At 45.6% G+C, this 22,951-nt stretch overlaps 1 protein-coding gene across 1 annotated transcript; it reads left to right on the top strand.

Moving 5' to 3' along the window:
- The first annotated feature begins 483 nt into the window (after positions 1-483).
- On the top strand, positions 484-22,644 carry SRPRB (SRP receptor subunit beta). Its single transcript, XM_044289583.1, has 7 exons — positions 484-651; positions 3,299-3,393; positions 5,379-5,456; positions 7,112-7,194; positions 16,940-17,076; positions 20,362-20,416; positions 22,087-22,644. Exons 1-7 carry the CDS (start codon positions 519-521, stop codon positions 22,301-22,303), a joined length of 798 nt encoding a protein of 265 aa, XP_044145518.1. The 5' UTR covers positions 484-518; the 3' UTR covers positions 22,304-22,644.
- The last annotated feature ends 307 nt before the right edge of the window (positions 22,645-22,951 follow it).

Genomic DNA, 22,951 nt, shown 5'->3' with positions numbered 1-22,951 from the left:
TATTTTTGTTCAGTGTATATATATATATATATATTTATTAGTGTCTAATGGCAGCCTGCATGTCTAGGAGCTGGATTTTCTACACCTGTGGCAATGGAACTGAAAGAAACACCTGAATTCACTGATTAAAACATGTGTCCCAATACTTTTTTCCATACAGTGTATAGTCATTGCTAACATACTGTATGTACAAGGGGACAGTGATGGAGGTGCCTTTAGTGACAAGTATAGCAGTGACATTCATTACCCACTATGGCACCAGCCATGCTACCGATGTGCCCCCACCACACGCCCAGCACCCTGCGTTAACCCCTACGTGTCAACCCCACAGCTTCCTCTCTTCCCCCGTACAGACTCTGCCGTGACGTCACACGCCCGGCACCGACTCCCATCATACACTGCGTCTATCAGTCGCTTAGGACAGCTCAGTGGTTGGCAGCCAGTGACACGTTGCCGGGAGCACAGCGCATGCGCAGTAAAACCATTAGCGCACTGCGCAGGCGTTCTGTGGGAAAGCCATGGCGGCGGTGCAGGAAAGCGTGAGCAGTCAGTGGCTGCCGGACATGGACTTTATTAGGAAGGAGCTGGAACGGCAGGACCCCACTGTGCTGTCCGTGGTGGCGGCGCTCGTGGTTGTGCTGCTCAGCCTGGGTGAGTGTGAAAACTTGTGCCTCACGTTATCCCTCCAGCTGTTGTGGCACCACAAGTCCCAGCATTACAAGATCTGGAAGGAGCTTGTAACGTCCTATAGGAAGACATCAGGTGCATCAGGCCTGTGTTATGGGTTGTGTAGTTGATATCCTAGGATTGTATGGGTGCCAAGGTAGTCACAGCCCTAAAAGGGGCGCTCCAGTTACAAGTAATGATCGCCTATCTGTGGTATAGGGGACAAGTGTCTGATCGGTGGGGGGCGCATGTCGAGACCACCACTCCATTCAGTGTCTGACCCAGGGGAGTGTGGACTTAGCTGTTGGTCCCAAACCTGCTCAACTGCTCGCTATGCACACAGGACCCCCATTCTGGTGATCGGACCCCACTGATCAGACCCTTATCACGTATAATTACTTATAACTGGAATACCCCTTTAATGCTGTGCGACTACCCTGGCCCCCCATTTAGTCTTACCGAAGTGTGTTGGGGGTCATTGTCCGGCTGGAAGGTGAACCTCCGTCCGAGCCTCAGATCACGCACAGAGTGGGACTGGTTTTGCTCAAGAATATCCCTGTATTTAGCACCATCCATCTTTCTCTCAACTCTGACCAGTTTCCCAGTCCCGGCTGCTGAAAAACATCCCCCAAGCATGATGCTGCCACCACTATGTCTCACTGTGGGGACGGTGTTCTTTGGGTGATGTGTTGGGTTTGCGCCAGACATAGCGTTTTCTTTGATGGCCAAGAAGTTCAATTTTTGTCTCATCAGACCCGAGCACCTTCCTCCATACATTTTGGGAGTCTCCCACATGCCTTTTCGCAAACTCCCAGTGTGCCTTTTTGTTTTTAGCTGAAAGTTATGGCTTTTTTTTCTGACCACTCTGCCCTAAAGCCCAACTCTATGGAGCGTACGGCTTGTTGTCGTCCTATGTACAGATACTCCATTCTCTGCTGTGGAACTCTGCATCTCCTCCAGGGTTATCTTAGGTCTCTGTGCTGCCTCTCTGATTAATGCCCTCCTTGCCCGGTCTGAGTTTTGGTGGGCGGCCGTCTCTTGGCAGGTTTGCTGTTGTGCCATGTTCTTTCCACTTGGTTATAATAGATTTGATGGTGCTCCTGGGGATCATTAAAGATTTGGATATTTCTTTATAACCTAACCCTGACTTATACTTTTCAACAACATTGTCCATTACTTGTTTGGAGAGTTCCTTGGTCTTCATGGCAGTGTTTGGTTAGTGATGCAGCCTCTGGGCCTTTCAAAAAAAAGAAAAAGGTGTGTGTATATGTAATGACAGATTATGTGACACTTAGATTGCACACAGGTGGGCATCATTTCACTAATTATGTGACTTTTGACGGTAATTGGTTGCACCAGAGCTTTTTATGGCTTCCTAACAAAGGGGGTGAATACATACGCACGTGTCAATTTTCTGTTTTCTATTTCTAAACAATAGTTTTATTTATATATTTTTCCCATTTCACTTCACCAACTTAGACTATTGTGTTCTGATCCATCACATAAAATTCAGATTAACAAAACATTGAACTTAAGGCTGTAATGTAAGAAAATACGAAAAAAAAGGCAAGGGGGTGAATACTTTTGCAAGGCACTGTATCTCCATAACTCCTATAGAAATGAGTGGAGCAGTTGCGTGTACGCCATACTGGCCTCTCCATTCCTTTCGTGGATTTCCCAGCGTCAGGACCACCACCGATCTGTTATCTCCTGTCCTGTGGCTAGGGAGATAACTTCATATAACCGGAATACGCATTTAAAGCTGACCGTAGTTGTGGCACGGAAATGCACAACTATGTATGTAGAGACTGGCCGATGTAAACGTGGGGCTTTATGGAGTCTTATTTCTTCTTTGAACACAATTGGTGGGTCAGAAATTCAACATAGACGATTAGTTTTATGGAGTCAAACAAGAAGCAGGTGCTAAAGAGGATCACCGTCAGCAAGGTAGAATTTGATGCCACCATATATTATATTTAGGGATCAGCGAACTTTTCCAGTTCGGCGTACAAGGTTCGGTTATCTAAGGATTACGCTATAACTAGGGACGAGTGAAACATGTTTCATCCGAAGTCGATTTGCTCATCCCTAGTTATGACTTATGGTCCGTGGTAGTGGAATCCTAACCTGAACCCAAACCTTGTACGCTGAACTTGAAAACAGAAGTTCACCCAACACTAATTATATTGAATTTAAGGGGTTAGTCTCACGTAAACAGTCTTTGGGTCTGGATTCTCTAACCAGTAAAGGGTCCATGACATTTCTGCTGCAATGTGGAAGCATTGGGTCCACCAGACCAACTCACCACTCTGACGTCCATAGGGAAAACACAGGCGGGTCTGTCTGCCCACTGTGCCTGATGAAGAAGGCCTTTGTGGTGGAACAGCCCTTTTAGGTCCATACTTGTTGCAGTCTGGGCCTCGTAGGTCTAGAAGAACAGAAGCTCAATGACAGTTTCTTACACATCTTTGTTATTCTAGTGTTGTGTAGCCTCATACTACAGAGCGGGACATTATGGTTGGTTGATTTTAGTATCGGGGCCGAGGAGTTTATGCTTCACATGGTTATATATTGTATTGTATGTTCCACCTACTGACATGGATCCTCTAACTTGTGGTTCCTTTTTTTTTAGTGATCTGGAGGTTGCTGCGGGGAAGTCAGAGCAGCAGGAGAGCCGTTCTACTCGTGGGCCTGTGTGACTCTGGTAAAACCCTCCTCTTCATCCGGGTATGACATTCAGTATTCTCATCTCACTGTCGATCAGGGTGTATTATAACTAGGGATGTCCCAATAGCATTTTTTTTAAGACAGAGTACTGATACTTTTATTAAAGCATAACTGTCACATTTAGACCCCAATTTCAATTTTCATATATGTAGTTACTAATAACATGATATTCCAGAATCAGTTACTATTAGACTGACTTACCCCATGTTTAATAAGATTCAGCCCTTAGTAAGCAGTCTGCATAAAACTGCAATTTCACTATTCAGTTAAGATGGCCACCACTGCCCTCACCCTGAGGCTAATCCCGCCTGCCCTCACTAGCCAGTAACAATAGCCCCCCAAAAGTGTCAGTAACCAGAGCCCTCCCCCCTAAAGGGTTAATCTCCTGCAGCACAAAGGGGTCCTCTTACCACATGTTGCTTTCATTTATACACTGAGCAGACGGCAGATCTCCCTTCCCTGCTCTGCGCTGCTTCCACTCTGCATTGTCCCAGTCTGCTGAGTGAGGGAGCGTCTGCCAAGCGCAGGGACAGGGAGAAGTGCACACAGCCCAGGCACTGTTATCAGCTGCTGGGTAGGACCTGGCTTCAAACATTTACTTGCAGTCCCTGGCTGTCTGTAATCTGACCTTGCACGCTGCCTGCTTCTGGATCCTCCGTCCTGCATAGCAACCCTATTTTAAGCACAGGTAAAAGTAGGCAGTACAGGGAACAAAACTGTGGAATTAAGGGGTAATTGAATACACAGTGAAAAGTTGAAATAGGGCCACCAAGGTGATATTAATCACCACAATCCAATACTCCAAAAAATAAATATACAACAGTTATCCTTTAAAGTATAGGTGCAGCACCTGAGGGGTAAATTGCCACGGCTCGCAAGATCGCTGTGCCCTGTTATTGGGGCTAGGTGCTGGGTTTGTGATACCGCCGCCGGCACCTGCAGCCTACACTTGAATTACTGTGTTAATTACATTCATTGGCCGCAACCCTTCCTCTCCTCCTCACTGCTAGTCTCATTGGTGGCAGCAGCGGCACCGTGGGGAGGGACTCCCTCCTTCTTCACTGTGCTGCTGAAGAGATCATGGCGCGTGCTGAGCGCAGTACATGTCATGTTCTCCTACACATACTAGGATGCGCAGCCTAGTATCATTAAATAGTAAGACCTGGTATCGTATCGATCCGGATGTAACCGTATCGAGACTTCAATAACCGATGCAACTCTAGTAGAAATAAATGTTGGAAAACCATTAGAGTACCTTCTGGTGTGAAAAAACTTGTGGCCTTAAACTGTAAGGTCTTATTCAGCCGGCCGTAGTGTTCTGCGCATCCGCAAAACATGGATACCGGCCCGTGTGCGTTCATGGACTTCGTGTCATCGTATAGAGGTGATGAACAAGAAACTCTGGAGACACAGATCACTTAGTTTGTTTCACAGATTAAAAGGGTTGTCCTGCCATATATATTGATTTCCTATCATCAGGATAGGTCATCGGGATCTGATCGGTGGCAATCAGACCCCGGCTGATCAGCTTTTTAAAGAGGAGGTGGCGCTCCGTGTGAGCCCTGCTTCCTGATGATTACACTGCCGGTTCTCTCCTGTAGATCAGCAGCGTAGTGTAATCATAGGGGTTCGCTCCATTCAAGTGTATGGAGTGAGTACTCGTTACACTTGCTTCCAAAACAAAGTGCTTTGTAATGAACAGGAAGTACCGCATGCATGGACCATCGCCTCCTCTTCAAACAGCTGATTGGACCCCCGCCAATCAGATATTGATGACTTCATATCCTGATGATAGGTAATCAATACATATGGCAGTACAGACCCTTTAACAGAGTGGATATGCTGTGTGCGGATGCCCCTGGCAAAAGATTGAAGGGGCCTCAGGATTGGTGTGCTAATGCTGAAGACCCTGCAACACGTACAGTACATTTAGGGGGTTGTTGGGTAACATTAAATTTGTTTCAGTTTTGTATTTTTTATTTCAGCTTCTAACTGGAAAATTCAGTAAAACGCAGATGTCCATTTCTCCCAATACTGGAATTTACAGAGGAAAGAACGACAAGGTGAGATGGCGGAGCATTTATACAGTAACCTTGCACTTGTGACCTACCTGTAAATCTTCCCTGAAGACGACCCTGGGTGTTGGTTCCTCCTTACACGCTTCAATGTTATATGCTCCCAGCAGAGTGGGGGTTATGTATGGACTACTGCAGAAACAATGGAGCGGGCTGCTATGTCCAGATAGTTGGTTTAAAGGTGGCTAAACCCGCTAGTATGGGAGCAGCATTCAATCTAATGTGTACTGAGATGAAAAACACACACCAGACCTAAATTACCTTAAAGGGGTTGTCTTGCCGTTACTAGGGCAGAGTTCAAATCTTGTTTTTCCCATCCATTTAATGTATACATTAAACGGATGCCTCAGACATGCCGTACAGTGGCACCCGTTCACCATAGAGTTCCATAGTGAAAACTAAATACAAATAATATATATACATACATACTTACATCAATGTGTGTGTGTGTGTGTGTAATATATATATATATATATATATATATATATATATATATATATATATTTTTATTTATTTATTTTTTTTTACCGGACAATAAGGTTATGTAGCTGACATGAGTGATGTGCTACTGTCAGCAGTACGTAACAGCATGCTTTATAACTCCCTGCCTGCCGCCGTTCTTTTAAAATACTTTAAAAATATGCAAATGAACCTGTAGGTGCTACTGGGGCGTTGCTTCAGCCCCTAGAGGCTCGGTCTGCGCACCCTTTGGCACGCCCAGGTCCAGTTGATTGACTTTCGAGTCCTCCTCAGTGTCCCGTAAATCCCGATCTGTCCCGTTTAGTATTTGGCGCAGTAAAAACAAGCCTCTAGGTGCTGAAGCAACGTCCCGGTAGCACCTAGAGGCTCATTAGCATATTTTAAAAGTCTTTCTTTATTTTAAGGGAACAGCGGCAGGCAGGGAGTTATAAAGCATTCTGTTATGTACTGCTGACATCAGCACATCACATAACGTCATTTCTCATGACAAAAACCCTTTAAATAGATGGGAAAGTCCTGACCAACAGCCGGATGGGAAACGGCAGATAGATCCAGCTCGCTGGTTCAGTAGCATGGATCGCGATGCATGATCGCTACGAAAACCGCGTATCACAGCTCATAAGCTGCATAGCTTGCAGTGCTACGCTGTTTCCGTGGCTCTCATGCACGGTCGGAGTGCTCTAGTGTTTCCTGGCCAGAAGATGGTCGGGACTGTCTCGTCTCATCCTTAGTAACGATGACACAACCCCTGTAATGTTACTCTGTTCTGAAATGAATGTAATTCAGTTTTGCTGTGTGTTTTCCCTTTGCTGGAATAAACTGCAGCATAAACTCGGGTATGTTGTTGCAAAAATCGAAATGGTGCTATTTTATTTTATTTTTCTTTGCTGCATCAACAATGCAGCACAGACGTGACATGTGGCAATAGCCTAAGATTTCTTTGCCTCTTCTTTATGCCCGAGTTCAAAATGTCCTGTGTAGTAATAAGATGTACTATATTCCGCAGCGCTTTAGACATTAGCATCCAACTGTTCCCAATGGGGCTCACAATCTAAGGTCCCTATCAGTATGTCTTTGGAGCGTGGGAGGAAACCAGAGTATCCGGTATATTAGTATCTTTGCCTTGTACTTTGTGACTAACGTTTTTTTCGTTGCATCTACAGCGTTCTACTTTCACCTTGGTTGACATTCCTGGCCATGAAAGTTTAAGGCTTCAGTTCTTGGACCAGTACAGGACATCGATCAGGTACTGTATGATATGCGCCCATACTCCATCTAGCACAGACAAAAGTAACGTAGAGTAAAGTTCTGTTCACATTGCATTAGTGATTCTGACCCTGACTCATCATGCCTTCACCCCAGAATTCTGGCTTCAAAAAGTCGCCACATACTGCTTTTGCAGCTTTTTGCACTCAATTGCGCAATATTTTTGCAACTTTTTTCATTCTTATTAAAAATATGTGTATTCCCAAATAATGCAATGATCACAACCAAATATAGTTAAAAATATATCTTTATTAATACCACATAAAAGTGTTTTTAAAAAAACATATAGAAATCCACACCGTACATGAAGAAAGGACAACTGGAAAGGGGCTGGCCAAATTTCATATTCTGTGTATATCGATCAATTCCTCTATTGGTGACATGGCGTAATACTGGTAGTGCGTGGCTTTTGTATCGGCAGTATAACGTGCGTATCTATAAAAAAGCACAAAAGGTTGTAATATATTCAAACATTTGATTATAACAAGAGCCCATTAACCATAACAGGTATAATCTACATACATACAGTGGGATGCGAAAGTTTGGGCAACCTTGTTAATCGTCATGATTTTCCTGTATAAATCGTTGGTTGTTACGATAAAAAATGTCAGTTAAATATATCATATAGGAGACACACACAGTGATATTTGAGAAGTGAACTGAAGTTTATTGGATTTACAGAAAGTGTGCTATAATTGTTTAAACAAAATTAGGTAGGTGCATAAATTTGGACACTGTTGTCATTTTATTGATTCCAAAACCTTTAGAACTAATTATTGGAACTCAAATTGGCTTGGTAAGCTCAGTGACCCCTGACCTACATACACAGGTGAATCCAATTATGAGAAAGAGTATTTAAGGGGGTCAATTGTAAGTTTCCATCCTCTTTTAATTTTCTCTGAAGAGTAGCAACATGGGAGTCTCAAAACAACTCTCAAATGACCTGAAGACAAAGATTGTTCACCATCATGGTTTAGGGGAAGGATACAGAAAGCTGTCTCAGAGATTTCAGCTGCCTGTTTCCACAGTTAGGAACATATTGAGGAAATGGAAGACCACAGGCTCAGTTCAAGTTAAGGCTCGAAGTGGCAGACCAAGAAAAATCTCGGATAGACAGACGCGACAAATGGTGAGAACAGTCAGAGTCAACCCACAGACCAGCACCAAAGACCTACAACATCATCTTGCTGCAGATGGAGTCACTGTGCATCGGTCAACCATTCGGCGCACTTTACACAAGGAGATGCTGTATGCGGGAGTGATGCAGAGGAAGCCTTTTCTCCGCCCACAGCACAAACAGTGCCGCTTGAGGTGGGCTAAAGCACATTTGGACAAGCCAGCTTCATTTTGGAATAAGGTGCTGTGGACTGTTGAAACTAAAATTGAGTTATTTGGCCATAACAAGGGGCGTTATGCATGGAGGAAAAAGAACACAGTATTCTAAGAAAAACACCTTCTACCTACAGTAAAATATGGTGGTGGTTCCATCATGCTGTGGGGCTGTGTGGCCAGTGCAGGGACTGGGAATCTTGTCAAAGTTGAGGGACGCATGGATTCCACTCAGTATTAGCAGATTCTGGAGACCAATGTCCAGGAATCAGTGACAAAACTGAAGCTGCGCCGGGGCTGGATCTTTCAACAAGACAACGACCCTAAACTGCTCAAAATCCACTAAGGCATTTATGCAGAGGAACAAGTACAACGTTCTGGAATGGCCATCTCGGTCCCCAGACCTGAATATAATTGAAAACCTGTGGTGTGACTTAAAGAGAGCTGTCCATGTTCGGAAGCCATCAAACCTGAATGAACTAAAGATGTTTTGTAAAGAGGAATGGTCCAAAATACCTTCAACCAGAATCCAGACTCTCATTGGAACCTACAGGAAGCGTTTAGAGGCTGTAATTTCTGCAAAAGGAGGATCTACTAAATATTGATTTCATTTCTTTTTTGCGGTGCCCAAATTTATGCACCTGCCTAATTTTGTTTAAACAATTATAGCACACTTTCTGTAAATCCAATAAACTTCATTTCACTTCTCAAATATCACTTTGTGTGTCTCCTATATGATATATTTAACTGACATTTTTTATCGTAACAACCAACGATTTATACAGGAAAATCATGACGATTAACAAGGTTGCCCAAACTTTCGCATCCCACTGTACATCCTATAAGTGCAAAAAGCACAAAAGTATCTACTATTTAAACCTCGCATGCAAAGGCCCATACACCAAAAAAGAGATCAGTTCATATTACATAAAGTGCATATCCGGCTTTGAGGATGCCAGAATCCACCCGACTATCTCACAAGTCAACACAAACCATCCCAGTGTCCCTCACTTACCCAATGCGCAGTGCCCCCGTCCCCCTCAGTATTAAATCATTGGTGGCAGTGGCCACAGGGTCCCTTCTTCATTGGTGGTGCAGTGGCAGCTTCTGATCGGAGCCCCAGCAGTGTAATCCTGGGGCTCCGATCGGTTACCATGGCAGCCAGGATGCTACTGAAGCCCTGGCTGCCATGGTAATCTCCCTGCTGCTTTTTGTACTATGCACAGGGCTGCAGGGAGAGTGTGAGGACCTATTCACCCTGATAGATCTCTATTAGGGTAAATAGGACAAGGAATCAAAAGATCCCAGGTTCTGGCCCCTAAGGGGTGAAATGGTTATTAAATAAAAAGTAAAAAATATTAAGTATAAATCACCCCCTTTCCCAATTTTACATATAAAATATATAAACAATAAATAAACATATTACATATCGAAAAGTCCGAACTGTTCTATCATGTGCCGGACGTTCCATAAAATGCGGAATGCACATGGCTTTTTTGGTGCAAGTGTATTGTAATAATGCTTCATTTGAAATGCCCTCTTCGTTGCATAGGACTACTTTTGTGCAACCGCATAACAGGCATCAGCAGCAGGCATCATTGCGTGCACAGGAGAAGGGACCCAGCACCAGGTTCTGTGCAGGTAGCCACTGACATTCAGTGCAGTCTGCATTCTGATCATACAGCTGCTTGTTGAGGCCATTGTAATCAGCTTGTCTATAGAGCCCGATGCCTAGGATGTGGCAATGGGTTCTCTGCCCCTCATCTCAGTCTTGATAAAAACTCACAAGAGCACAGTAAGCTTAGACTATGTTCACACTGTTTAACCCCTTAAGGACACGGCCATATTTCACAGTAAGGACCAGGCAATTTTCAGCAAATCTGACCAGTGTCACTTTGTGTGAATAACTTTAAAACTTTTACTTATCCAGGCCATTCTGAGATTATTTGTTCGTCACATATAGTACTTCATGACACAGGTAAAATGGAGTAAAAAAAAAAAAAAAACTATTTATAAAAAAAAATACCAAATTTACCAAACATTTGGAAAAATTAGCAAATTTCCAAGTTTTCATTTCTCTACTTCTTTAATACATAGTAATACCTCCAAAAATAGTTATTACTTTACATTCCCCATATGTCTACTTCATGTTTGGATCATTTTGGGAATGCCATTTTATTTTTTGCGGATGTTACAGGGCTTAGAATTTTAGAAGCAAATCTTGAAATTTATCAGAAATTTTCAAAAACCCACTTTTTAAGGACCAGTTCAGGTCTGAAGTCACTTTGTGAGGCTTACATAATAGAAACCACCCCATTCTAGAAACTACACCCCTCAAGGTATTCAAAACTGATTTTACAAACTTTGGTAACCCTTTAGGTGTTCCACAAGAGTAATTGGGAAATGGAGATGAAACTTAAGAATTTCAATTTTTGGGGCAAATTTTCCATTTTAATCCATTTTTTCCAGTAACAAAGCAAGGGTTAACAGCCAAACAAAACTCAATATTTAAGGCCCTGATTCTGTAGTTTGCAGAAACACCCCATATGTGGTCGTAAACTACTGTACGGGCACACGGCAGGGTATAGAGGGAAAGGAGCGCCGTGTGGTTTTTGGAAGGCAGATTTTGCTGGACTGGTTTATTTACACCGTGTCCCATTTGAAGCCTCCCTGATGCACCCCTAGAGTAGAAACTCCATAAAAGTGACCCCATTTTGGAAACTACAGGATAAGGTGGCAGTTTTGTTGGGACTATTTTTAGGGTACATATGATTTTTGGTTGCTCTAGATGACATTTTTGTGAGGCAAGGTTACCAAAAATAGAAATTCAGAAATTGTTGAACACACAAAGCAGGCATCCTCAAACTGCGGCCCTCTAGCTGTTGTAAAACTACAACTCCCACAATGCCCTGCTGTAGGCTGTCCGGGCATGCTGGGAGTTTTAGTTTTGCAACAGCTGGAGGGCCGCAGTTTGAGGATGCCTAACCTAAAAGGTTAACAAAGTTTGTAAAATCAGTTTTGAATACCTTGAGGGGTGTAGGTTCTTAGATGAGGTCACTTTTATGGAGTTTCTACTCTAGGGGTGCATCAGGGGTTCTTCAAATGGGACATGGTGCAAAAAAAAACACAATCAATAACACAGAGGCCCGGATGATCGTCCTTTCATATCCCCCTCCTGTGACACACTCTGCACCTTTTTTGGGTCCGTCCGTTCTTTCCAGTATGGGGGACCACACCTGGAAAGTGTTGGCCAGGGACGATCCGGGCGCCTCCAGTTCCTGAGGTACTTCGGCCTGCTCTTTCCCGGTCAGAAAAGATCAGGTCTTTGAGGATTGCCTCATAGAACTGCAGGAATTTCCTGTGTTGCCAGCGCTCCGGGACAGCACAAAAGAGTTGTACAAGGCAACCTGTACCAAGTAGACCGCAACTTTTTTGTACCATGCCCGGGTTTTGCGCATGGCATTATATGGCTTGAGGACTTGATCAGAGAGATCAACTCCTCCCATATACCGATTGTAGTTAACGATACAATCGGGCTTGAGGACCGTTGCCGCCAGTGGTGTATCTTGGTTTTGTGCTGCCCTAGGCGAGACTAAACTCGGGCACCCCCCTAATATAAATTTGACCCACCCCTTCCTGTCAAGGCCAAACCCCTTTCTCTCTAAACCCCACCCCTTCCTATGTGCCATCCACAGATCCCCCTCCCCTAAACAGTGCCATCCACAGATCCCCCTCCCCTAAATAGTGCCATCCACAGATCCCCCCCTCCCCTAAATAGTGCCATCCACAGATCCCCCCTCCCCTAAACAGTGCCATCCACAGATCCCCCCTCCCCTAAACAGTGCCATCCACAGATCCCCCCTCCCCTAAACAGTGCCATCCACAGATCCCCCCTCCCCTAAACAGTGCCATCCACAGATCCCCCCTCCCCTAAACAGTGCCATCCACAGATCCCCCCTCCCCTAAACAGTGCCATCCACAGATCCCCCCTCCCCTAAACAGTGCCATCCACAGATCCCCCCCTCCCCTAAACAGTGCCATCCACAGATCCCCCCCTCCCCTAAACAGTGCCATCCACAGATCCCCCCTCCCCTAAACAGTGCCATCCACAGATCCCCCCTCCCCTAAACAGTGCCATCCACAGATCCCCCCTCCCCTAAACAGTGCCATCCACAGATCCCCCTCCCCTAAACAGTGCCATCCACAGATCCCCCCTCCCCTAAACAGTGCCATCCACAGATCCCCCCTCCCCTAAACAGTGCCATCCACAGATCCCCCCTCCCCTAAACAGTGCCATCCACAGATCCCCCCTCCCCTAAACAGTGCCATCCACAGATCCCCCTCCCCTAAACAGTGCCATCCACAGATCCCCCCTCCCCTAAACAGTGCCATCCACAGATCCCCCTCCCCTAAACAGTGCCATCCACAGATCCCCCTCCCCTAAACAGTGCCATCCACAGATCCCCCTCCCCTAAACAGTGCCATCCACAGATCCCCCTCCCCTAAACAGTGCCATCCACAGATCCCCCTCCCCTAAACAGTGCCATCCACAGATCCCCCTCCCCTAAACAGTGCCATCCACAGATCCCCCTCCCCTAAACAGTGCCATCCACAGATCCCCCTCCCCTAAACAGTGCCATCCACAGATCCCCCTCCCCTAAACAGTGCCATCCACAGATCCCCCTCCCCTAAACAGTGCCATCCACAGATCCCCCTCCCCTAAACAGTGCCATCCACAGATCCCCCTCCCCTAAACAGTGCCATCCACAGATCCCCCTCCCCTAAACAGTGCCATCCACAGATCCCCCTCCCCTAAACAGTGCCATCCACAGATCCCCCTCCCCTAAACAGTGCCATCCACAGATCCCCCTCCCCTAAACAGTGCCATCCACAGATCCCCCTCCCCTAAACAGTGCCATCCACAGATCCCCCTCCCCTAAACAGTGCCATCCACAGATCCCCCTCCCCTAAACAGTGCCATCCACAGATCCCCCTCCCCTAAACAGTGCCATCCACAGATCCCCCTCCCCTAAACAGTGCCATCCACAGATCCCCCTCCCCTAAACAGTGCCATCCACAGATCCCCCTCCCCTAAACAGTGCCATCCACAGATCCCCCTCCCTAAACAGTGCCATCCACAGATCCCCCTCCCCTAAACAGTGCCATCCACAGATCCCCCTCCCCTAAACAGTGCCATCCACAGATCCCCCTCCCCTAAAACAGTGCCATCCACAGATCCCCCTCCCCTAAACAGTGCCATCCACAGATCCCCCTCCCCTAAACAGTGCCATCCACAGATCCCCCTCCCCTAAACAGTGCCATCCACAGATCCCCCCTCCCCTAAACAGTGCCATCCACAGATTCCCCCTCCCCTAAACAGTGCCATCCACAGATTCCCCCCTTCCCTAAACAGTGCCATCCACAGATTTCCCCCCTTCCCTAAACAGTGCCATCCACAGATTTCCCCCCTTCCCTAAACAGTGCCATCCACAGATTTCCCCCCTTCCCTAAACAGTGCCATCCACAGATTTCCCCCCTTCCCTAAACAGTGCCATCCACAGATTTCCCCCCTTCCTAAACAGTGCCATCCACAGATTTCCCCCTTCCCTAAACAGTGCCATCCACAGATTTCCCCCCTTCCCTAAACAGTGCCATCCACAGATTTCCCCCCTTCCCTAAACAGTGCCATCCACAGATTTCCCCCCTTCCCTAAACAGTGCCATCCACAGATTTCCCCCCTTCCCTAAACAGTGCCATCCACAGATTTCCCCCCTTCCCTAAACAGTGCCATCCACAGATTTCCCCCCTTCCCTAAACAGTGCCATCCACAGATTTCCCCCCTTCCCTAAACAGTGCCATCAACAGATTTCCCCCCTTCCCCCCGACGCTCACAGGAGTACATTTATGAACTAATCAGTAACTTTATTTATTGGTGATCTCTTAACTGGATTCCTTACTCTGTCAGGCAGTGCGGGGGGGCGGCGCTCACTCACTGACGTCACGCGCCTGCTCCTCCCACTAGGCGGCACAGGCGTGTGACGTCAGTGAGTGAGCGCCGCCCGCACTGCCTGCTGCTACCGGAGCTGAAAGACAGAGTAAGGAATCCAGTTAAGAGATCACCAATGAATAAAGTTAAAGGTACGATTCGTTTTTAAATGTTCTCCTGTGAGCGGCGTGGCCCTGTATACTCTAACCCCCAGGCAAGCGCCCCCGTCACCATGGGAACGACTGGTGGTTAGAATATACCATTGGATCTTCTGAGTATACCGGCGGCATATAAGACGGATGGGACAAGGCATTTTGCCGCCCCATTGGCAAGTGCCGCCCTAGGCAAATGCCTTGTTTGCCTCGTGATAGATACGCCACTGGTTGCCGCGGTACCTCGCACAGGGACAGAGGTGATGCCGTTACCGTGAATTGTGGACAGTACAAGGACATCCCTCTTGTCCTTATACCTGACCAGCAACAGGTTTCCAGTGGTAAGGGCATGGGTCTCACCCCTGGGGATAGGTACCTGGAGGGGCAGGGTAGGGAGGCCGCGTTGATTTTTCTGCACGGTCCCACAAACTGACGTGGATCTGGTGGCGTCTCCGCCACCTTGGGGGCTCATCATCATCGCTAGATGAGGAGGACGCAGGTGACAAGAGGAAAGTGGGGTCATCCTCGTCCTCTCTGGGGCTCTCTGAGTCAGAGGCAAGCTGGGAGTATGCCTCCTCGGCCGAGAACGTCCGGCGGGCCATAGGGGAGTGTGTGTGTGTGTGTGTGTGTGTGTGTGTGTGTGTGTTGTGTGTGGAAAACTTTATTTAGTGTTCGTGTGTGTGGGGGCACGGGTGTTTGGGGACTTTTCCCTAAACCTAACAGAAAAAAAAAAAAAAGATTCAAATTTGCTCATCAGCCGTGGGGTGGGCGATGCGCTAAGAGTTCCAATCACAGTCAGCGTACACGTACTGTGGACCCCAGACACCTGATCAGGGTAATGCAACAGTCAAACCCCCTTTTTTTTCCCTAAACTTTCCCTGAATATCCCTGCCTAACCTAACCTGTCCCTAAAGTACCTTATAGTGCCAGATGGCACTGTGGAGGGTCAGAAGGGGGGTGGTGGGCACAGATGGGGGTGCTGGGTCAGGAGATCCAACGCAGGCTGCTCTCTCTCCCGGACGCAGAATGGAGGAGGAAAGGAGAGCTGGGGGGAGCTAACGCCCGTGCAGCCAATAGGAAGCGATCCTGTGAGGTGATGTCACCATCACCTCACAGGATCTAAGGATGGTGATTGGTGGTGTATTATCACACCACCGATCGCCATCCTATTCCGGGTTATCGGGTCACCAGAAACCCAAATAACCCGGGAATGCAGCAAACCGCAGGTCTGAATGGAGAGCATTCAGAGAGAGAAGAGCCCCTTTGTGTAATGGTAACGCCCCTGTTGCTCCAAGAGGCTCATTTGCATATAGTAAAACATCACTTCTCTCAGCAATGTGGGCACATCGTCGATACGGGGGGGGTCACAGGACCCCCCTCGGCATTGTCACAGAGTACGCGGCGGTGATTGTAAATACACATGACGTACCAGTATCATCGTCATGTGTCCTTAAGTGCCAGGGCATCATGACGTACTGCTACATCATGTGTCCCCAACAGGTTAAAGGGCACCTGTCAGCAGATTTGTACTTATGAAACTTGCTGACCTGTTACATGTGCGCTTGGCAGCTGAAGGCATCTGTGTTGGTTCCATGTTCATATGTGCCCACATTGGTGAGAGATGTGATGGTTTACTATATGCAAATGAGCCTCTAGGAGCAACAGGGGCGTTACCATTACACCAAGGGGCTCTACTCTCGCTCTGCAACTGCACCCTCTGCACTTTGATTGACTTTAGTAGAAGTCAGGGCCAGGCGTAATTACATTTTTACTGCTTGGCCCTGTTCATCAAAGTGCAGAGGGTGCGGCAGTTGCAGAGAGAGCAGAGGCTTTAGGAGTAACTACAACGCCCCCGTTGCTCCTAGAAGCTCATTTACATATATTAAAACATTATTTTTCTCAGCAATGCGGGCACATATGGACACAGATGCCTTCAGCTGCGATGATGTCCTTTAAATTCCATGTGGAGTCCATATCCCATTGTTGCCAATGGTAATCAGCATTGCTATTCATACGGCTGTGGATTTGTTTGTTTTTTATTGGGATTTTAAATTCACTTCAGGAAGTGGCATGTTACGTCTTGATGCTTTCACGTGTTATAAATTAGAAGCCTTGGTATATATACTTCTCCACGTTTCAGGACTGTTTCCTTGACCCTTCTGTGTTGTATATGCATTCAGACTTTTTATGGGAACTTTCATAGCATGTAATCTCAATATTTTGAGTGAATAATGGTGATTTCCTCTTGACTCTTGCAGGGCTATGATTTTTGTGGTGGACAGCTCAGCTTTCCAGCGAGAGGTAAAGGAGGTGGCAGAATACCTCTACCAAATTCTGACAGATTCGTCATTGCTGCGTAATGTTCCCTCTATACTGGTTGTCTGCAACAAACAAGGTGAGTTGTTTCCTGAATGTCCTCAGATCAAGTCCAACCTGTAGTGCCTGTAGATTCGCACAGCAGAGACCCGCGGCTAATGACCACAACAGGCAATAATGCCCATCATCAACTTTGTGCTGCCCATACTAACAGCAGAATAAAGTAGAGACAGGTGAGATGATTTCAGCGGTCTGTCATTTATAAGTTAAAAGTAAGTGGTTGCCGTGAACAAACATCACAATCATTGCAGACTGGGCCTGGAATAGTCATTGTCACCTGAGAAGACTCCTGGTTATTCATGAATTCCTGGTCTCCTGCTGATGGCTGACAGTCTTCTACCTAGTTTTCTCCCTTTCTCTCTAGGAGAGAACTGCCAGTCATCAGCAGATGGACGGGGAGAGCAGGAGATTATGTATAACCAGGACTCTCGTCAGGTAGATCTGACTCTCCAAGGCCTGAGCTGCAATGATTATGATGCTGGTTCTGAGCAACCGCTTACTTTTAGCTTATGAGTGACACACCGCTGACATCAGCATTTCTGTCACTATTTTATGCTGCCCTCAGTGAGGTCAGCATAAAGTTGATGACGGGTTCCCTTTAAATCGTTTAGATGCCTTGATCAAGTGAGATCATGTTTTTTTTTTACCGGCATACTCTGCCGAAAACGCCCCTAAAAAAACTTTTACTGAACTCGGTAAAAGGTTTTTAACAGTAGAAATAATAATTTTGGCTTATAGGAGCATTCTACTACTGTACAGCGCGCTCGTTCCATACAGCATTGAAACTAAGTTTTATGCAAAATGACTTTGGATGTTTCATCTGAAGTCTATTCGCTCATTTCTAGAAAGTTATGGGGTCAGAATATGGTGATGTTAAAAAACCAAAAAAATAAAAAAAATCTTAAGTTTATCTTTACGCTATTTAGACATTAAAAAAAATATACATATGGGGTATCGTTGTTGTAATCATACTGACCCAGAGAATGAAGGGGTCAGTTTTGCCGTAAAGGAAATGCGGTGGGAACAAAAGCCACAAAACGGTGGAGGAATTGTGTTTTTTTTTTTTTTTTTTTTTATTCCACCCTATTTAGAATTTTTTTCCCCCTCTTCCCACTACATTGTATGCCATTAGAAAGTACAACTTGTCCCGCAAAAAATAAGCCCTCATACAGCTATGTGAACAGAAAAATTAAAATTTATGGCTCAAGGAAAATGAAAACGAAAAAACCTCCGGTATCCTAAGGGTTAATAACACTTTTTAGTTAATTTTTTTTTTTTTTTACCATTTATTAGTCCCAAAGGGGTTCCTTGACATGCAAGCCTTTGATGTCTTCCAAAATGCACTGTATTACTTATGTAGTACAGTGTACTATGCTGTCAGTAAAAAATGAAAGTCTATTAGTGCTAAGGGCACAGCCTAATTCATACACAGAGGGCAGGCCTTATGGCTTTCATTGGACCCTCGGCTTCCCTGTAAAGACATTGTCACCCATCTGCATCAGTGCAAATGTAATGGAAGGGTGCCAGCGTAAGCCTTCCTCTGAAACCAGTTAGATGCCATGGTCGCTATTGACCGCAGCTGCCCATCCGGACTGTTAGGCTAGGTCTACACGACGACATTTGTCGCGTGGCAATTTCTATAATGATAGTCTATGGTGTCGCGCTGCGACTACAACGTGAAAGTCGCAAAAAATCCATTTGAGATGGATTTTTCCACGAGTGTTGCGTCCAAGTCGCAGCATATCGCATGTCGCATTGCGACACCATAGACTATCATTATGAAAATTGTTGTGCGACAAAATCTTGCGTGACAAATGTTGTAGTATAGTTGTGCCCTATCTGTCGCGTGACACATGTCGTCGTGTAGACCTAGCCTTGGAGCAGGAGCCCAGCTGTCATACAAGAGCCGAGCTCTTCTGGTTCTCCCATGCAGCGCTTATACTAGGCCCCTCAATGATCGCCATAAAAAGCCACATAGGGATATTATAATAGATGCTCCATAATTCTTACATGAGTGCAAGTAGCAGACATGTCAGGAGACTAACATTTACCGTAATTACCATATAACTTAAATTAATATGTAATAAATGAAAAGCATAAAAATTGAGAGATTGTAATTTTGAATTTTTTCCCCTAGATATTCTTATTAAAATAATGATTAAGTGTTAGTAGGTTCTGAACTGATACAAGATTGTATTAGTGGGTGTTGCCTGCTACCACAACGCTGGCCACCATTTTCATAATGGGTGTTACCCAAGGGCTCATGCACAAGAACGTCCCCTGCTGTGGATTGCAAATAGCGGTCTGCAATATACGGGCACTTGCCGTGAGCCCATTTGCGGAATATGTTCTTTTTTTTGCGGTACAGAGGCATGGACCGAAATCCCACAGAGGCACTACGTAGTGCCTCCTTTGCGCACCGCTCCATACCTTGTGGATTGTGGACCCATTCAAGTGAATGGATCTGCATCCGTGATACGGAATGCACACGGCCGGTGCCCTTATATTGCATACATTTATGTGCATGAGGCCTAAGCCTGCTGACCTACTAGAGAATTACATTGTGAATGGAGTTACCACTAGTGCCTGACCCCCAGCGCTGTTGTGTGTATTATTTATTTTTTTTCTACCTGTCCAATATGTAATTCGCCTCGTGCGGTTTATAATGGCTGTCCTCCTCCAAGACTGAACTGTAACTTTTTTTTTTAATTTTTTTAATTTTAAGTGTAAAGAGTTTCTGAGCTTGAGGCCGATCATGACATTTCAGTGATCATTTTGGATAAGGGTACTTTCACACTTGCGGCAGTGTGATCCGGTGGGCAGTTCAGTCGTCGGAACTGCCCGCCGAATCTGCCGCTGACTGAAAGAATTTGTGAGACGGATTTGGATGCAGATCAGTCTCACAAATGCATTGCAAGGACGGATCTGTCTTGTACATTTTTTCACATTTTTACCGATCTGCGCATGCTGGAACGATGGATCCGGTATTCTGAATGCCGAATCCAGCGCTAATACATTCCTATGGGGAAAAAATATCGCATCCGGCATTCAGGCGAGTCTTTTGCCTGATCATTTAAAACGACTGAACTGAAGACATCCTGATGCATCCTGAACGGATTACTCTCCATTCAGAATGCATGGGGATAAAACTGATCAGTTATTTTCCGGTATAGAGCCCCTGTGACGGAACTGTATGCCGGAAAAGAAAAACGCAAGTGTGAAAGTACCCCAAGTGTCTCGGATACATTGCTCCTTTTAAACAGAAGATAAATCGCTACAATATTTATTTTTTCTCCCTCAACAGATGTATCCATGGCCAAGTCAGCTAAACTCATACAGCAGCAACTGGAAAAGGAATTGTAAGTACATCAAGTACTGGTGCTATAGGCATGTAGTAAAATGTGTGGCTTACTTCTAGCTTATGTGGTGGCGTAGTGGTCTCTCCGGCATATTGCCACCCCTGCATCGTTCAGACTTTGTGGGATATCTAATAATACATTTGCAGAAGATAACTGTATCTTTTTAGAAACAGTTTGTATGTAGAGTGTATGCGCATATTCTCTAATGTTCTTAGGCATTGTGTGGGATTGTAAAAAATTGGGGGCAAAGGATGCCAAAAGTATAAAATAACAAAAAAAAACATTGCTTACCTGTTAAATCCACAACCTCTCCAATGCTGGTCTTTGTTTTCTGGATTGCAGCAGGGACATCGAGGCCTGAGCAGTGTACTACTGAGACCAGTGATTGGCTGCAGTGGCCATGTGTCGTCAACGGGACTTCACTAGTTCCTCTTATTTTATATCTTTGCCTTTGCTTCAGGTTTTTATGACACTGCGCTTCCCCTTTAATCTTAAAATAGGGAAGAATTCTTATCAGGATTATGCAAAATAACTGTGGAGCCCCAGTTATGGGTCTTCAACACAGTGAAAGCCAGATATCCCTCAAAGGAAGGAAAACCGAGAAAAGGGGTGTCCCCATTACAGAGATCACCAAAGCCACCATATTAAGTGGCCCCTATGTCAAGATCCCGCTCTTTTACAATCCATCTGCAGATAGCTGTTTCAGGGTGTTGCCCCTCATCAGTGGGGAGTAGGATGTGAAATTTCTAGCTTTTTTTTTTTTTATCCATTTTTGGGAAAGCTTGGTGTCGCCAAGCTTTCCCAGGCCTATCTGTTGTACATGTATCTAGTGATAGATCTGATTTGTTTGTTCAGGGTTGTCCGAACTGCCATGGCCAAAATACTTTGGGGGCCATTTATTAAGACTAGCGGTTTAGACGTCTGTCTTAATAAGCCCTTGCGGTGGATCCGCGGAAGTTCAATCCAGCACCAGTCCAAACGTAAGCCTGCTTCCTTGCTGGCTTACATTTAGACCATTTTCTACGCCAAAATGATGATGAATGAGACGGGCTGGAGACAGCGTTGGAGTCTAGCGCTGTGAATCATATGAATGGGGGGCGTTTATTACAGGCAGGAGGGCGACGGAGATGCGGGGTTCTCAGAAACTATATGTATGTGCTCCTTTTGCTCATTAGCATATTTTTAAAAGTGGATTTTACAGTGTGATCGGGCCTGAAATAAGGGAAATAAAGGTAGGATTGTGATCAGTGTTTGGAGCCCTACCTCACTATATATCTAGCATGGTATACTTGAAACAGGTGACAGAGCCTCATTAACTGCATCCTGGCACTGGCTCCTCACTTTTCCTGACCTGCGATGCTCCTCTGGGCTCCATCGCTGAAAACATCTGGTTTTATGCCGCCTGCAGCCAATCACTGGCCATGGCAGTGACCGGCTACCCTTACATCATGACAGAAGAGCATCGCAGGCCAGGAGGAGAAGGAGCGAGGAGCCAGCACTAGGGAGCAGATCATTTACAGGTCCACTCAAGTGCAAGGGTTTGCCAAACAAAAAACCCATACTTGCAGAACCCCTTTTTAAGACTCTGCCGACTGAGGCGGTAGATGGAAAGTCGCTCATTAATATCCTGTGGCAGTTCTGTTTGTTACTCTTTCTCTCTTCTTTTAAAGGAATACTCTTCGTGTCACCCAGTCAGCTGCTCCTAGCACCCTGGAAGGCAGCAGTTCGCCAACAACCACACAACTGGGGAAAAAGGGTAAAGATTTTGAATTCTCCCAACTTCCCTTGAAGATAGAATTCGTAGAGTGCAGCGCCAGAGACGGCAAGGAAGAGGAAGGGGATGCTAATCTTGGCAATGTGGAAGGATGGTTGGCAAAGTTGGCATGAGGGGAAAAAAAAACTCCTACAGTCTGGACACCTGAATATGGCGGCGATAAGCAGAACGTGATTAGACGTTACGTTTACATGTCGCTGTGAAAAATCTAAAGTATATCCAATAGACAGAAGAAAAGATGTAACAACAGATCCTGCCTGATAAATCCAAGAAGGGTTTCCATTTTCTTATGAGAGCCTGCCTGAAATACTTCTTATCTATAATGTCTGCTGCCTAGTGTCTTGTGGAAGCTCACTGAGCAGCTTCGATGAGTCTATTGATGATGTGTATGAATTATATATATTTTTTAAGCTGAACAACTATTTAAGCCTCAGTAAAGCTAAGCTTGTGTCTATCCATTCACATAATGTGCAGCTACGGGAGGTCCGCTCGTCTGGATGATAAGTCGGTGGGCTAGTTTGTCACCAAGCTCTGCAACCAACAAGTAGAACAGAGATGCACTCAAAATTATTCACACCTTATTGCAAATTAGTTTTATTATACAAGTTTCAAACTCCAGTCCACTTACATAGCTAAACATCTGATATACCAAGTGAGTTCTCCAAATTCTGCACAAACAGTCAATGGTTTGCGTCAACATCCTTTAAACAATAGATTACGAAAGAAGCTGTAATTTTGTAATGAATTTCTTCTACCTTTAT

The sequence above is a fragment of the Bufo gargarizans genome, chromosome 4 (genome assembly GCF_014858855.1).
Source record: "Bufo gargarizans isolate SCDJY-AF-19 chromosome 4, ASM1485885v1, whole genome shotgun sequence".
Lineage (NCBI taxonomy): Eukaryota > Metazoa > Chordata > Amphibia > Anura > Bufonidae > Bufo > Bufo gargarizans.
The sequence above is the reverse complement of the archived record's forward strand: the minus strand, read 5'-3'. Positions and strand labels throughout refer to the sequence as shown.

Bases quoted from the DNA above. Each gene is read 5' to 3' on its own strand.
- SRPRB (XM_044289583.1), top strand. From the start codon at position 519: ATGGCGGCGGTGCAGGAAAGCGTGAGCAGTCAGTGGCTGCCGGACATG. The intron at 3,394-5,378 runs GTATGACATTCA...TTTTTATTTCAG, and splicing joins AAACCCTCCTCTTCATCCGG to CTTCTAACTGGAAAATTCAG. The intron at 7,195-16,939 runs GTACTGTATGAT...TGACTCTTGCAG, and splicing joins CAGTACAGGACATCGATCAG to GGCTATGATTTTTGTGGTGG.